Below are 17115 nucleotides of genomic sequence, written 5' to 3'. Positions count from 1 at the left end.
AGTATGCTGATCAATCTCATGCTATGTAAAAGGGAATGATAAGCTAATGTTTTCTCTCCTCTTCTTTCTCCAAGTTTAACGCACCTCCTGCTGACAGCTTAGAAGTCCGTATTTTTTACTTTAATTTCCTGGTTCACCAAGAACAAAGGGGTTTCGACCAAAAAAAAAGAAAGAGTTAAATCTACAATTAATTTAAAAAAAAAAAAATTGTTACAGAATTACAGAGAATGTATTTTATGCTTCACAGGCTAAAAGTTGTCTAACAGTGTAGCTTCAACTGGTTGTCTGGTTCAGAAAACCTATTTTTAAATATGCCATTAGAGAATTCTAACTTTTAGAGGCGAGTCCCACATTCAGAACCTCCATCGATTAGAGTAGAGAGAGGCTACACAGATTGTCTTTTACGCTGGAGGATCCAACATATCCCTGAATTGCTTGGACAACATGTAATACTTCATTTCCCCTGTGGTGGCACTGCAGGGATATGGAACACTTGCTGCTGAGGGGTCCCTGTCTTTAGCTTGTTTAGCTGAAAGATGATGTTCCTACTTTTGTTTTGTTTTCAGTTGTGCATGGACTTGGGATGCTGTCATGAAAACTTCTTCTGTTTTCCTGTTAACTGGATCCAGCCATGTTGGACGTCCTGATGATACTGGATCCCTTACTGCTGCATACAACTCTTCAAACTTTATTATGGTTTTTTCATTGAGTTTCAGCCTAGAGAGAAGAGAGGTGAGTTAATTTAGAAATTGTCTGGAGATGTGCCACTTTTATATAGAAACTCCAATAGGAAAAACTGATCGTTTCAGTGAAAATAAAATGATTAAGTAAATAATCAGGAGCTGGGTATTTTAACTAATACCAATGTAACCCTGTTATCTACCATGTCAAAGGACTGGCATAAGGGCATATATGCCATGGCATAGATACAGACCGTGCAGCTGCTATTGGGCCCTTGGAGAGGGGGCCCTGCTCACGTGAGTCCCATCTCCTTTGCTATTGTTTGGCAAGTAACTGTGTATGACTTTTATCTACAGAGGAACTTTATTATATCAAACAAGGCGGTGGGGAGTTTGCCCAAAGGTCGCGGAAAAGACATGGAAACAAACCCCAGGCCCTTCTGTCCTGGGCAGCAAAACCCAGCACCATAACGGGGAGCCCAAGTTTGATCTTTGCTATGGGGTCTGCTCTCTTCAATGTATGGCAATTGGATTGGCCAGGTCCACCCGAGCAGGAGCAGCTGATAGTCAGTAACTTTCTGCTCTGGCTGATAGAGAGAAGTCCTGAGCAGGGGACCCCATCTATTACATCCATGTGCCCTTGCCTCAGAAGAAAAAAAAAAAAAGTAGAACATTACTGTCAGACAAAACAAGAGTCTGTTTTATTATTTAGATTTCTGTTTTACAGTACGTTTGAATGTCTTCTGGCAATTATATTATACACAAGCAGACACAATGGCACCAAGAGAATATAATGTGCTAAAAAATTCACACAATTCTGTAAAATACAAATATAATCTGTGCGTTTATGCTGAATTATTGATATAATGGCCTCTTGGTACATATTTTATTCATGTGAGTTCTGAAACAAGCCAGAATACCAAAAACCTGGCAGAAATGAAAAAGGATTTAAAAAATAAATAAATAGAAAAATGACAATAATTAACAAGTCACATATAAAAGAGGACGTAAATACATTTAATAATAGATCACATACCTTAAAAGAAGATGTTGAAATGGTCTGGAATTTATAGGTCTTCCAAGAAATTTTGATAACATCATAAGAAGAACATCCCTGGAATACAGAAGATACCATGTTGACAATCATTGGAGTATAACGTTAGTAAGGCCTCCTTCACATCACGTTTTTTCCTTCCGTAAGAGGTATATGTTAGAAGACTCCCGATGAATACCTCTGAAGAAGGGCTGCAACGTTTCCCAATGTATAGGTACACAGTGGGATAAGTTGCCCCATCCGCCTGGGCAGAGGGCTACTCTGTTAGGAGCTTACCCAGTGCCAGAATTCTCAGGCAGTGCACTCCGAGATGCTCTTCCTAGGACTCCAACACTGGGGAAGCTCGCCGACGTATACGTTTTACATATACCTGCCGATTGATGGCTGACAATGCCATTCATCACCCATAGGGTCCCATGTTAAAAAAACGTACTCCATCCTTAAAAAAAAAAAAAAAAAAGGTATATTAACATATACGAGCCCGACGGAGGCCAAAAGTACACTTTTAGCCTCCTTCGAGCTAATGAAGCTCTATGGACACATTTAGCCTGTACGTCCACGGCTTTCCAAACATACACGCTAAACGTAGGGCAGAAACGAAATGTGAAGAAGGCCTAAGGCTATATTTACACTGCATATGTTCAAACTAAAAAGATTTTGTCAATTTATTCATAGATTTCAAGGAGGAATTACAGAGGAACAGCACAACGCAGAGTTCTAAGAAAAGATGCTCCAGAATTGTTATTTTATGGGAAATGCAAGCAATTACTAAAATAGACATTTCAGGAGAGCTGACATATCCTCTTTAAGAGGCTAAAAACTTTTCTGGGGCTGACATATTGAAGGCACATACTCCCTCCCTGTATGGACTGTATAGACCAGGGGTCTCAAGCACGTGGCCCGCAGGCCGCATGTGGCCCCTGAGGCTGTCATCTGCGGCCCGCGGGACACAGAGCCGCTAGTATCGGCTCTGCTCCAGTACTCTGTGGGCGGTCTCCAGGGGCGGTGTGATCTGTGGTCGGGGTCCGATTTGGTGGGGGGCCGGCACAGGGAGTGAATGTTTAAGCCCCTGCCTGCATACAGAGTCTTCTCTGTGTGTATAGTGCTGCTATCCTGCCTTATCTAGACCTCCAGTAATACAGAAGAGCTGTCATTAACCCACCTATCTTGTAATAAAAATGAGATAATTCTGCACATATTGTCCCAATCTATACAGTAAAGATTACTATGGAAAACAGGAACTGTTAACCTACTGTAACTGCTCTAGTGGCTAGTGTAAAAACTGAAATATGTCAGATTGTTGTTTTTTTTTTTACTTGATTAAGTTTTTCATAACATCATCAATAGAGGAAAAGTGCAAGAAGCATAAAAGAACAATGGAAAGGCACTACATATATTTAAATAGGGAAATGCAGTTCCCAACCATATCGGAATCAACAACAAATTTTTTTTATGTAGTTACGTCGAAAAATGAAAAAACATATATTTTTCTAATAAACACCTAATTTAAATAATATGCCATTTTCTTTATTTATTTTTAAAAAAATCTATTTTTATTAATTTTGTACAAATAAACTTTGGAGAAATACCAAGCAAATAGAAAAGGATATAAGGTTGACATATGCAAGTTCAGAAAAAGTTCAGTTAAAAACTATGTACACCTTTGAAATGTTTTTTTTGTTTGTTTGTTTGTTTGTTTGTGTTTGTTTTTTTAATAAAAACGTCTATCAGTGTGTTAGGTGCAACTTTATAAAAACTTTTTTTTTTAAGAAAATGTTTTTACTTTTTGAGATACAGGTGCTTTGTATCTTGTATACAGAGCGGCCGTATCTTGCGCTGACACCTGAATCCGTCAGGTTACTGGGACTGACAGGGTTCGTGCCCCCTTCACGCAGAATCCACCAGTTATCAATCAAATCTAAGTTAGGAACTTAGCTGTGATAGATAAGAGCTCAACCCGCTGTTACCGAACTCGTCAGTGCCGTTGACCTAACGGATACAGGTTTCAGCGCTAGATACAGCTGCTCTGTATACAGGATACAAAGCAGCTGTATCTCAAAAAGTTAAAATAATAAAAATTAAAAAAAAGGATTTAGAAAGTTGCACCAAACACACTGATAGAAAATATTATTTAAAAAAAAAACCAATTTCAAAGGTGTACATAGACTTTAAGGCTTCCCTGTTGCTAAAAAAATTGACGTACGTGTAGATGGGAGATTATAGATATATGGTGTTGTGCCCGCAGTCGCTGACCACCAGCCCGTCAAATTTACCGGCAGCCGCGACCACAAAGGAAATCATCATCATCAACTGCCCTGATTTCCTGTTCTATAAGAAGGCTCCAGGCCTTCTGATCCTTGCCTGAGCGTTGTTAGTTTTCCCAGTCTGTCTTGCAAATGGTCCCTTAGTGTTTCCCGTTCCAGTTGTTACCCGTGCCTTGTTACCTGTTCCTGTATCCCGTGCTGTTATGTTTCTGTGCCAATTAGTGTCGGAGTCGTGTCATGTCCTGTGTCATCTGTCACGTCCGGAGGAATCCGCCACATCCTGTGTCATCTGCCACTTCCGGAGGAATCCACCACGTCCTGTGTCATCTGCCACGTCCAGAGGAATCCGCCACGTCCTGTGTCATCTGCCACGTCTGGAGGAACTCGCGACGTCTGGTGCAACCTGCGGCACTTGTGTCATCCGCCACATCTGGCGTTACCTGCTGCGCCCTTCTCCATCTGTACCAGAGCTGCGGCCACTGTCTGGACTACCCAAGTGCCCTTGTGCGGGACATTGTATTGCTGGGGTTTCCTGTTTGACCAGCTGCCTCCCCGCTATGGAGGTACGGCCTAGTGGGTCCACTGACCCGCCTCGTGACATCCCGTACAGTGCGCCATCCAAGCAAAGGCCGACCCTGTGAGGTAGTGGAGGGGTAGTGACCCCGCTCTTTACCAAGAACATGCATCAGGGCCATGATAACTATGTCTAAAACTCCTTCATGGATATCCCACATTTACGTTTAAATAAATCAACTATACTAATAACATATATTTGATATACTCTACCGTTCAAAAGTTTAGGGTCACTTAGAAATTTCCTTATTTTTGAAAGAAAAGCACAGTTTTTTTCAATGAAGATAACATTAAATTAATCAGAAATACACTCTATACATTGTTAATGTGCTAAATGACTATTCTAGCTGCAAACGTCTGGTTTTTAATGCAATATCTACATAGGTGTATAGAGGCCCATTTCCAGCAACCATCACTCCAGTGTTCTAATGGTACATTGTGTTTGCTAACTGTGTTAGAAGGCTAATGGATGATAAGAAAACACTTGAAAACCCTTGTGCAATTATGTTAGCACCGCTGTAAACAGTTTTGCTGATTAGAGGAGCTATAAAACTGACCTTCCTTTGAGCTAGTTGAGAATCTGGAGCATTACATTTGTGGGTTCGATTAAACTCTCAAAATGGCTAGAAAAAGAGAGCTTTCATGTGAAACTCGACAGTCTATTCTTGTTCTTAGAAATGAAGGCTATTCCATGCGAGAAATTGCCAAGAAACTGAAGATTTCCTACAACGGTGTGTACTACTCCCTTCAGAGGACAGCACAAACAGGCTCTAACCAGAGTAGAAAGAGAAGTGGGAAGCCCCGCTGCACAACTGAGCAATAAGACAAGTACATTAGAGTCTCTAGTTTGAGAAATAGACGCCTCACAGGTCCTCAACTGGCAGCTTCATTAAATAGTACCCGCAAAACGCCAGTGTCAACGTCTACAGTGAAGAGGCGACTCCGGGATGCTGGTCTTCAGGGCAGAGTGGCAAAGAAAAAGCCATATCTGAGACTGGCTAATAAAAGGAAAAGATTAATATGGGCAAAAGCACACAGACATTGGACAGAGGAAGATTGGAAAAAAGTGTTATGGACAGACGAATCGAAGTTTGAGGTGTTTGGATCACACAGAAGAACATTTGTGAGACGCAGAACAACTGAAAAGATCTTTCAAGCATGGTGGAGGTAATATGATGGTCTGGGGTTGCTTTGGTGCTGGTAAAGTGGGAGATTTGTACAAGGTAAAAGGGATTTTGAATAAGAAAGGCTATCACTCCATTTTGCAACGCCATGCCATACCCTGTGGACAGCGCTTGATTGGAGCCAATTTCATCCTACAACAGGACAATGACCCAAAGCACACCTCCAAATTATGCAAGAACTATTTAGGGAAGAAGCAGGCAGCTGGTATTCTATATGTAAATGAGTGGCCAGCGCAGTCACCAGATCTCAACCCCATAGAGCTGTTGTGGGAGCAGCTTGACCGTATGGTACTCAAGAAGTGCCCATCAAGCCAATCCAACTTGTGGGAGGGCCTTCTGGAAGCATGGGGTGAAATTTCTCCCGATTACCTCAGCAAATTAACAGCTAGAATGCCAAAGGTCTGCAATGCTTTAATTGCTGCAAATGGAGCATTCTTTGACGAAAGCAAAGTTTGAAGGAGAAAATTATTATTTCAAATAAAAATCATTATTTCTAAACTTGTCAATGTCTTGACTATATTTTCTAGTCATTTTGCAACTCATTTGATAAATATAAGTGTGAGTTTTCATGGAAAACACAAAATTGTCTGGGTGACCCCAAACTTTTGAACGGTAGTGTATATAGAAATATATTTACCAACCTGTTTACTTGCCCTTTTCCCTCAGGATCATTGTTCTTAAATAGTTGTCTGAGACTGAAATATCCACTGGACCTTAACTTCTCACGCAACGTATGTTCCAGCTGAAGAGAACAAAAATATAATTTAAGAAGTGAAATAATCTATACACTGTATTTTAGAAGTGATTTCAGATAAACATTCTCTAAAGACACAATACAGATGGAGTGCACTGCAGTGAAAAGGATATTAGCATTTTACCTCATCCACTTCAAGTCTGAACTGAGTTCCTGGCCGAGAAACAAAGCTGGACCTGCTGGTGTCAGTGCTCACTCCGCTCTCGGCACGACTCCCGATGTCAGCCCTTTGACCTGTGTATGGACATGAAGAAGTCATTCCTTAGCTTTCTAGTTAGAATAATATAATCTTTTACATAAAGAATTGAATGTTATGCTCAGATTTCGTTTTCATACTGTACTCACCTAACAGAAAAAGCCGAATTTTAAAGCAGCCAGGCATAGATGGCATTATGGTATTATCAACATTTAGCTGGCAACACTGACTCACCGTAAAATAACAATACCGGTGACTTATTTTGCATGACCTACTTGTCATGAAGCAGCATTACTAGTTGCCCAGCAACAGTAAAAGGTGCCGCATTCTGGGACAACCGCCTGTTGGTCAACCTCTAAACAGAAAACACGGCACTCACTGGCATTTAATCCAAGCCATTATATTACAGACTGGTGTGATGCACTGCAAAGGTCTATGGCCCCATTGGGATGCAATTATCACACTATGCGATGACCCTAATGGGAACTGGGATCAATATGTAAGAAAGAAGCTGTACTTCATCTTATAAAGTCAGGTTTAAATACCAAAATGGAGTTTAAAGAAGCTCTGTCACCAGATTATAAGTGCCCTATCTCCTACATAATCTGATCGGCGCTGTAATGTAGATAAGTGGTTTTTATTTTGAAAAACAATCAATTTTGAGCAAGTTATGAGCAATTTTAGATTTATGCTAATTTGTTTCTTAATGGACAACTGGGCGTTTTTTACCTTTTTACCAACTGGGCATTGTAAAGAGAAGTGTATGACGCTTGGTCATGCACTTCTCTCCATTCATGTCCATTTGTATTCACAGCACAGCGTGATCTCGCGATATCATGCAGTGCTGTCACATACACCCACATTTACTTTACTGAAGTGTCTTGAAAGTGAATAGGCATCACCTCCAGCCAGGACGCAATGTCTATTCACACTCCCAGCACTTCTGTAAAGTTTCTGTGGGAATGTGCTGTCATTCACAGCGTGATCTCGTGAGATCACGCTGTGCACTGAATACAAATGGACATGAATGGAGAGAAGTGTATGACGCTGATTGGTCAGTGTCATACACTTCTCTTTACAATGCCCAGTTGGTAAAAAGGTAAAAAACGCCCAGTTGTCTATTTAGAAATTAATTAGCATAAATCTAAAATTGCTCATAACTTGCTCAAAATTGATAGTTTTTCAAAATAAAAACCACTGTTATCTACATTACAGCGCCGATCAGATTATGTAGGAGATAGGGCACTTATAATTTGGTGACAGAACGTCTTTAAGGTTATGCTCACAGGCGACAGTTTGGTTGCAGAAAATTCTGCGACAATCTGTTTCATCTGAACGGGGCTTTCAGAACATTCACAACAGCGTGAGCACATGCTTCAGAAACAACCCAACTAGAATACAAAGATTCATTTTTTTTTAGTCACAGAAATTTCTACAACACACGGGGATACATTGCATTACTTCTAGGGGAGAATACCTCTGTACATATGGAGTCCGATGGAGCATGCCATTTGTTTTTTTTGTGTCGGATTCCATGTGAATATTGTTCAAGCCTCCATATGAAATCGTAAGCATACATAGGTACTGTAGAGAACTAATACACGTCTATGACAACTTTATGTTTCAATCGTTTTTATTGAAGGGATACGTGAAACACATATTGATATAGCATTGAAACAGAGAACAGCAAAATCCGCAGAGTCAACATATCCTCACAGGGTGAAGCATAAGAAACAAAACGTACGTCAGTGAGCAAAAGCACTTAGAGTTCTTCTGTAATTGGAGAGAAGATAAAAGTCGTTCCCTTGTTTAAAGACTATTAAATTGCAGCTTACTATGTAATCAGTGTAACAATATACAAGGTAAATAAATCATCCCCATTACCGACAAAGACCAGCCGGACCAAATGAGCAAGGATGTAACCAACAACCTTCAATATACTAACCTATCATTAGTGACCACATTAAGCAACGCTATATGGTGAATCGAGGAACTTGGCACCCTTGTAACTTGAAATGAAAGCATTAAAGGGGTTTTCCAGCCACTAAAAATTGATATCCTATCCTCAGGATAGACCATCAATAGACTTTCAGGACCCCCATCATTCAGCTGTTTCAAAGGGGCCGCAGCGCTTGTACGAGCATCATTTCTTTTTGCTCACTGTGAGTCGTCGACATGCATTTAGATTCACAGGTATTGCAGCCTTTTCTCCCATTCACTTCAGTGAGAGAAGAAGGCTGCAATACCTGTTAATCGCCGCTAAGTGAATGTCGACGATTCACAGTGAGCAAAAACAAATTAAGGCGAAGCAGCGCTGGTACAAGCGCTGCGGCCCCTTCAAAACAGCTGATCGAAAGGGATTCCGATAGTTGAACCCTGACCCTTCAGCTATTGATGGCCTATCCTGAGTACAGGCCATCAATTTTTAGTGGCATGAAAATCCCTTTAAGACCATAAGTACAGGACTGCACAATTTGTTTAATATATAGTTTGTTTTTTCTATTGTTGTCTATTGTGCATATGTGGGCAATACTTGAAAAATGTGCTAAGATGGGTCATAAGAAGGCATTGCCAGTCAACTGCAGACTGAGCACATCACAAAAATGTTTGCTGACAAATGTTTATATATTGTTGCTTATATAGTGGCAACTTAGTCCGCAGCGATTGTCACTGTCCCCCAAGGGGGCTCACAATCTAATTTCCTTATCTCACATACACACTAGAACCAGTTTCATAGGGCACCAGATAATCTATTAGGGTATGTTCACACGGCCTATTTACGGACGTAATTCAGGCGTTTTACGCCTCGAATTACGCCTGAAAAAACTGCTCCATTACGCCTGCAAACATCTGCCCATTGATTTCAATGGGTTTTACGATGTTCTGTGCAGACGAGGTGTATTGTCAAAAGACGGCGCGTAAAAAGACGCCCGCCTTAAAGAAGTGCATGTCACTTCTTGGGACGTAATTGGAGCTGTTTTACATTGACTCCATTGAAAAACAGCTCCAATTACGTCCGTAATGGACGCTGCGAAAAACACGTGCACTTGTAAAAACGTCTGAAATTCAGGAGTTGTTTTCGCCTGAAAACAGCTCCGTAATTTCAGACGTATCTGGCGTTGCCGTGTGAACATACCCTTAGCATGTTTTTGGAGTGTGGGAGGAAACCCACACAAACATAGGAAGAACATACGAACTCCAAGAAGATGTCGTCGGACAGATTCGAAACCCATGATCCCAATAGTTCCTTATATACCATAGTATTAATAAAACTATATCTATACCAAAATATATGATTTGTTTAAAAAAATAGGTTTATTTTCTACAATAAAGAAAATTACATTTTATTTATTCAAATTTCATGTAAATCAAGTAGAAAATCATACAGTGATAAAATATAAAAGATAGTACAGTTTTCGTGCAGTGTCATTTTGATTTGGGAAAGGATCAGAAGTAATCAGAGAATTTCCTTTTCCTCTATACGACCACTAGGGGGAAATAAAGTCAAATTGTAATGCAAGCATTTTGATTTGCGCCAGAATTAGGAATTTTCAGAGTTTTTTTTAATTGTGCCGTTTTACAGATTTTAAGCAGCCTGCGGATGGGGTAGACCTTTTTTTTCATTATTTATGTCGCTGTGCGTCCATACCACATTTGGGCAATTCAGGTAAAGTATAAGTTTGGCTTTTGTTTTTTTAAACAAATATATGCTGTTAAAAGGGATGAAAATGTATACAACTGTATGCTTATATAGATACACAACCTCGTTATTCATTTTTACAAGGAATAATTTACACCTTAGTGTATATTTCGTTTTATGGTTCTAAAAAGCGTAGAAGCCTGAATTTTTTAGTACCATAAAAAAGGAAAGGTATTCAGATGCACACCTGCCAAACATGTCCAAACGACACGCTTCTGTCATATGTCTGCACAATAGAAGTCTATGAGTACAATACATACATATATATATATATATATATATATATATATACACCAGCAAAGAGAATCAGCAGCACTCGGTTTTCAAACAAAATAGTCCAATAATAGAGGGTGCCAGCTAGTAGTCTTGATCCAAAGACGACGTAGATATCCCAGAAATAAATCCAACAGCCACTCCGGTAATCAAGGTGAAAAAAAATTTGGTTTATTGTGCCAACATGGCAAGTGCAACGTTCTGACCCACCTTGGGACCTTTTTCAAGAGTGCGGCTGGATTTATTTCTGGGATATATATATATATATATATATATATATATATATATATATATATAGTTAAAGATCCACATCTATTAGCCAGAGCAAGTAGCATTTACAAAGAGTGCCTCCCATTCTGGAGGACCCAGCATGTCCATGCATTACATGGACAGCCCATTGACTTCAGTGCCAACTGTGTAATGTCTCATTTCACCTGTGGTGGCACTGCAGGGAAATTGAACACTAGCTGCTAAATTCTTTCTTAGATTACAGCTGATTACTAGGGGGCCCAGCAGTGGAAAAACCTGTGATTCGCTTATTGTTTGGTGTCCCTTTTAACAAAATGAGGTTAGTCCAAAGTGGACAACCCCTTTAACTTAATGGTCTGTTTACACTGGCATCAAGGTTTAAGTATTTTGCCCGTGATGGGCAGTATGTGGCTGTCTACTTAATTAGTATATAAAAGACAAAAACGAAACCTAACAAACCCCATCTAAGTTATTTGGAGCATCAGGATCTATAAAAAAAAAACCCAGATGAAAATGGATCTGTTATATCCATATAGTTGTGTATATATATATATATATATAAATAAATATAAAATTATATATATAGTACCATCAGACATAGGTGTGTATTCACATATATGCCCATAGGAAATTGCCCCTGGTGTAACAAGACGAGACAGCTGGCTCCAGCCAGCTTATTGTTCTGCATTACAACCCGGGAGGAGCAGAAGATCTCTTTTGATCCTATGTCTCTTACCCTACCCAGGGAGGGCAATAAACAGTGGACACATCCTATAATGCATTCCTACGTCACAGGATGTTCCTATGCCCCCCCCCCTTCTCCTGCACGTGCATGAGTTTGACAAAGTGATGTCATACAGGAGTGCACGCACTGGGCTTAAATACTCCAGGGACCAACACTCCACCCCAGGGCCGCCATCAGGGCAGTACTAGGGGTACTGTCGTCAGGGGTCCAGATCAAATCAAACTAAGGAGGGGGCCCGTCTGCCTCTCGGCTGCAGATGGCAGAAGCCCGCCCCCTCTTCTTCTACTGAGCTCCTACTCCATGTAATAGCGCGTAGCTGTGTAACGTTATGCAGCGTATCAGCCCATGTGAACTTAGCTTAAGTACTAACATTAGGGTATGTTCACACGTAGCGTAAACACTGCAGATTTTACGCAACGGATTTCATTGCAGAAAATTTGCAGTGAAATACAGTAGCAGCAGAGTGGATGAGATTTCAGTGACCTACTTTCAATGTGAACGCTGGTAACCAGGTCACATTGAACTCTCCATTCTTAAGAAATTGATGGCCTATCTTCAGGATAGGCCATCAATATCTGATTGGTGGGGTCCGACTCCCGGCACCCCACCGATAAGCTGCTTTGAAGGATCAGCGGCGCCGATCAGCTGCTCCTTTATTCCTTGCTCCTACTGTGAATCGTCGTTATGCTTGTAGCAGGGGTTCCATCGGTCACATTGAAAGTAGGTCACTGACTAGTAATCCCTGTCACATAGCGAATGCAGGAACTGTCACTTTAGGAGTCCCTGCATTATCTTTTTCTGGCGCTTGGTACCTCCTTAATGGGCCAGCATTATTAATAACTTTTAATATTTGTGGCGTATCTCTAGGTCCTGTGCGCAACAATAGAAACTACAGTTCATTGACGTCTAATTTCTATTGCGGCGCAGGGGAAGACAGAAGTCTGCAGTAGGTGAGTATAAGTATTTTATTGATCATATTACTAATTTTATTTTTTTTGTTTTGCAGGTTCCACTGGACTGTTTGGACTACGCAGTAGATTGGTGGACTACTGCGATGATCTACGTTTTTGTTTTTTTATTAAAATAGTGAAAGAGGGTTGTGTGGGGGAGTTTTTATTTCAATTAAAAAAAAACATTTTTCTTATGTCTCTGCGTTTTTTAATACTTTATTAGCGCCTTAGTAATGGCAGTTGTCTGTATGACGACGTCCACGTCCATTACTAAGACGGGGCTTAGTGTTAGCCAGTAAAAAGGCTAGCACTAAACCCCCCCCCCTTGTTATTACCCCGATGCTTACCGCCACCAGGGGTATCGGGAAGAGCCAGGTACGATCCAGTACGCGACCATCTGCAGTGATGGTCCAGCACTGGGGTGGCCGCAGGTTGGCATTATTAGTCTGGGAAAGGCCAAAAACCGTAGTCCTTCCCACCCTGGTAATGCTAGGCTACTGCTGCTATGTTGTATTTAGCTGGTTGTGAAAATTGGGGGGACCCCACATCGTTTGAAAAAAAAAGAATAAATAATTGACGAATATGACATGTGGTCCCCCCCATTTTCATAACCAGCCGCCCCAGTGCCTGGCACTGCACATGGTCGGGTACTGGATTGTACACCGGCTCTTACCGATACCCCTCGTGACGGTGAGTATTAGGGTAATAACGGGGGGGGGGGTTAGTGCTAACCTTTTTACTGGCTAACACTAAGCTCCGCCTTAGTAATGGACGTCGTCATACAGACAACTGCCATTACTGAGGCGCTAATAAAGTATTAAATAAATGCACAGAGGCATAAGAAAATATATATTTTTAATGAAATACAAACTACCCCACACAACCCCCATTAACCATTTTGTTAAAAAAAGACGTAGATCATCGAAGCAGTCCAATGAATCTAGAACGTATTCCAAATGGGCCAGCGGAATCTGCAAAACAAAAAGAATAAAGTTAGTAATATGAAAAATTTAAAAAAATGATACTCCCCTATAGCAGACTTCTGCTCTTGATCTCACGCTCACAACGTCAAAATCTTTCAGGCCCGATGCACACGACCGTAAAAATCGTCCGATATTGCGGCCCGCAATTATGGACCCATTTGCTTCTATTGTCAATGGACACATTCGTATGAATTTACGAAAAAAGTGTCTGGGCCGTAGAAGTGTACTGCAAAAGATAGGACATGTCCTATCTTTTGTTTATTATGGTCCGTGCTCCCATACTTTGTATGGGAGCATGGGCCAAAAATTCGGGCATATGTCGGCGGCCGTCCAAGCCCATGTACATGAGGCCTTTATCAAATCAAAAGTTATTAGTTATGTATCACACAAAGAGCGTGATATAGTGCTGGACGGGGAACCGTTAATAGGCGGTGCCATGGGAGGGGGGCCCAGACAATTTGGCTGTATGGGGTCCTGAAATTCCTGATGGCTGCCCTGCTCCACCCCCCACCTGAGGAGAACTGCACATCAGCCCCCACCTGAGAAGACGCTGGATACCACAAAAGCAGGCCTGCTGAACGCACTCCAATAGAACCACCAACCATTTAAGCCACTAATAAGCCACAGGCCCTGTACAAGACTAGCAGTCTAAGTATCATTCCCAACCCTCCCTCAGCAGCAGACAGGCTGTTAACTGAATTAAAGGGGTTGTCCACTACCGGACAACTGATGATCTATCGACCGGATAGGTCATCAGTATATTATCGGTGTGGGTCCAACACCCCGACCCCTGCACGATTAAGCCGCTCCGGGTACCGGACGAACATGCAGTTATGCAGCACAGCCACTATGCAATGTACGGAGCCAACTGCTTCCGACTCTGTACATCATATAATGTGCAATAAGATCCGGTGCCGGAGCAGTTGAACTGTGTGGGGTCTAGGTGTTGGACCCGCACCGATGATATACTAATGACCTATCCAGTGGATAAAGCGTCAGTTGTCCGGTAGTGGACAACCCAGTTAACCCTTCCCTATCCTGCCATAACTACTCAACTGCTATATCCCTCCCCAGCAATAGCTTAACTCCTGCAACTCTTTCCCACTGCACTTAAAGAGGCTCTGTCCCCACATTATAAGTGCCCTATCTCCTACATAAGGAGATCGGCGCTATAATGTAGGTGACAGCAGTGCTTTTTATTTAATAAAACAATCTATTTTCACCACTTTATTAGCGATTTTAGATTTATGCTAATGAGTTGCTTAATGCCCAAGTGGGCGTGTTTTTACTTTAGACCAAGTGGGTGTCGTACAGCGGAATGTATGACGCTGACCAATCAGCGTCATGCACTCCTCTCCATTCATTTAGACGGCGCATAGGGATCCTGCTAGATCCTTATGTGCTGTCTTATACTAACACATTAACAATACTGAAGTGTTTAGACAGTGAATAGACATTCCACGGGATGTCTATTCACAATCTCTGCACTTCGTTACTGTTTCTATGGTAGTTACAGCAGAGGAGGTGTAATCTCGTTGTAACCTGTCATTTACTGCGTAATCTCGCGAGATTACGCTTCCTCTGCTGTAACTACCACAGACAGAGTAACGAAGTGCACGGATTGTGAATAGACATCCCGTGGAATGTCTATTCACTATCTAAACACTTCAGTATTGTTAATGTGTTAGTATAAGACAGCACATAAGGATCTAGCAGGATCCCTATGCGCTGAGTAAATGAATGGAGAAGAGTGCATGATGCTGATTGGTCAGCGTCATACACTCCTCTGTACAACGCCCACTTGGTCTAAAGTAAAAACACGCCCAGTTGGGCATTAAGCAACTCATTAGCATAAATCTAAAATCGCTAATAAATGTAGGAGATAGGGCACTTATAATGTGGTGACAGAGCCTCTTTAACCCTACTATAACCCTGCACTATAGCAACCCTGTAGTGACCTCTTTATTGCCATACTATAACCCTAGCCCTCAGCTCACATCCATAACCCACAGAACTTATCCGATTACACCCTTTGCCATTTCTCTTTCCCTACCGCCCCCTATTGCATTAGCCCCTTAGTTACAGGGACAGTTAGAGCCAGGTGGGTGCGGGGGTCACAGAAGTAAGCCTAAGTGTACTGTATTTTATATGTGTATTTAGGTACGTGGGTGGGTACTAGGATAGAATTGTTATATCGTGTTGATTTATTGTACCATGTATCGTGCTAGTGTATGTAATACATATTGATAGTTATTATATGTATTGAAGTATACTGATACTATACCGTGATTATATATATTTTGTTTATACTATGTTTTACATCTGAGCATGATTACTGTTAGTTAATAAACCTTGCTTTATTATACAATTGTGTCGTGAATCACCACGCACACACACTTAGCTAATAAGGCTAATAAAAAGCATAATACAAGGGAAAAGGTAGGGGAACAAGACATACCCCTAGCGAACCTAATAAAAAGAGGTAGTAACAGTGGGGGACACTAGCCCAGTGCATCCCACCAAATACAAGCCCTGTTACAATGCCATTTATTAATTTGACCCATGTCTTCAGCATATTCTTTTATGTCACATAACTGTCTCTTATAAAACAGACTTTTATTATACAGAAACAAGCGCGGCTCCAAGTCTATTTGTTAGGGCTGCAGTGGTGAAGCAGCTTTTCATACCTAAATTGATCTCCCATTGAAATGACAATAAATAAAAACAAATATAAGCACCATGCCATAAAAAAACATGCAGTTACTAACCACAGATGGGGAAAATTATCATAACTAGTGCAAGGGAAAAGTAAACTAGTTGCCATTTTCAGAAGCTTTTAAAAAAAATTAAATAGGCAACATGACGTTGCCCTTTTTATTTTAAAAAAAAAGTTTCTAAAAAATGAGAGCTGCAATCTGATTGATTATTATGGGCAGCTCCTCCACTTAGTTCTTGAACTAGCCATAGTGTGGCTTTAAGGGTAGGAACACAATGGGAGCATACACTGCAGATTTTCCACAACAGATTTCATAGTGGAAAATCCGCAGCGTAATACAGTAGCAGCAGTGTGTTTAAACAAATCTTATCCACACACAGCAGAAAAAAAATCAGCCGAAAATCCGTTCATAAATTGACCTGCGGTGCATTTTTTTTAATCTGCATCATGTGAATAAAACTTTTAATAAAAAAGTTTATACTTACCCCTTGGACATAGTGACGCAATCCTCTGTTCATTTCGCAGCCGGGCCTACTGGGATGACGTTTTATCTCATGTGACTGCTGCAGCCAATCAAAGGCTGTAGTGGTCACATGGACTGCAACGTCATCCCACGAGACCGGGCTGCACACAGAACAGAGTGGTGCGTCGCCATGACTATGGACAGGGTAAGTATAAACGTTTTTTTTTATTCCAGTAGGATTTCCGCAGCGAACATGCCATGCGCCCGAAAAACTGCTCCACAATTTGGTTAATTTTTTTTTCTGGCAGAATTCCCTGTGATTCCAGGACGG

The 17115-nt window shown here is 41.2% G+C and overlaps 1 protein-coding gene across 1 annotated transcript in view; it reads right to left on the bottom strand.

Annotated features, from left to right (window-relative positions):
* The window catches only part of LOC142736331 (EF-hand calcium-binding domain-containing protein 6-like), a 159577-nt gene that overhangs the window by 119989 nt on the left and 22473 nt on the right, over positions 1-17115 (bottom strand). The window contains exons 3-6 of the mRNA XM_075849637.1: positions 6634-6743; positions 6397-6497; positions 1717-1794; positions 550-717 (exon numbers count right to left, since the gene is read on the bottom strand). Coding sequence (XP_075705752.1) covers positions 550-717; positions 1717-1794; positions 6397-6497; positions 6634-6743 — 457 coding nt within the window. The remainder of the gene's footprint in view (positions 1-549; positions 718-1716; positions 1795-6396; positions 6498-6633; positions 6744-17115) is intronic.

The sequence above is a fragment of the Rhinoderma darwinii genome, chromosome 1, assembly GCF_050947455.1.
Source record: "Rhinoderma darwinii isolate aRhiDar2 chromosome 1, aRhiDar2.hap1, whole genome shotgun sequence".
Classification (NCBI taxonomy): domain Eukaryota; kingdom Metazoa; phylum Chordata; class Amphibia; order Anura; family Rhinodermatidae; genus Rhinoderma; species Rhinoderma darwinii.
This window is presented reverse-complemented; position numbering and strand designations above follow the sequence as displayed.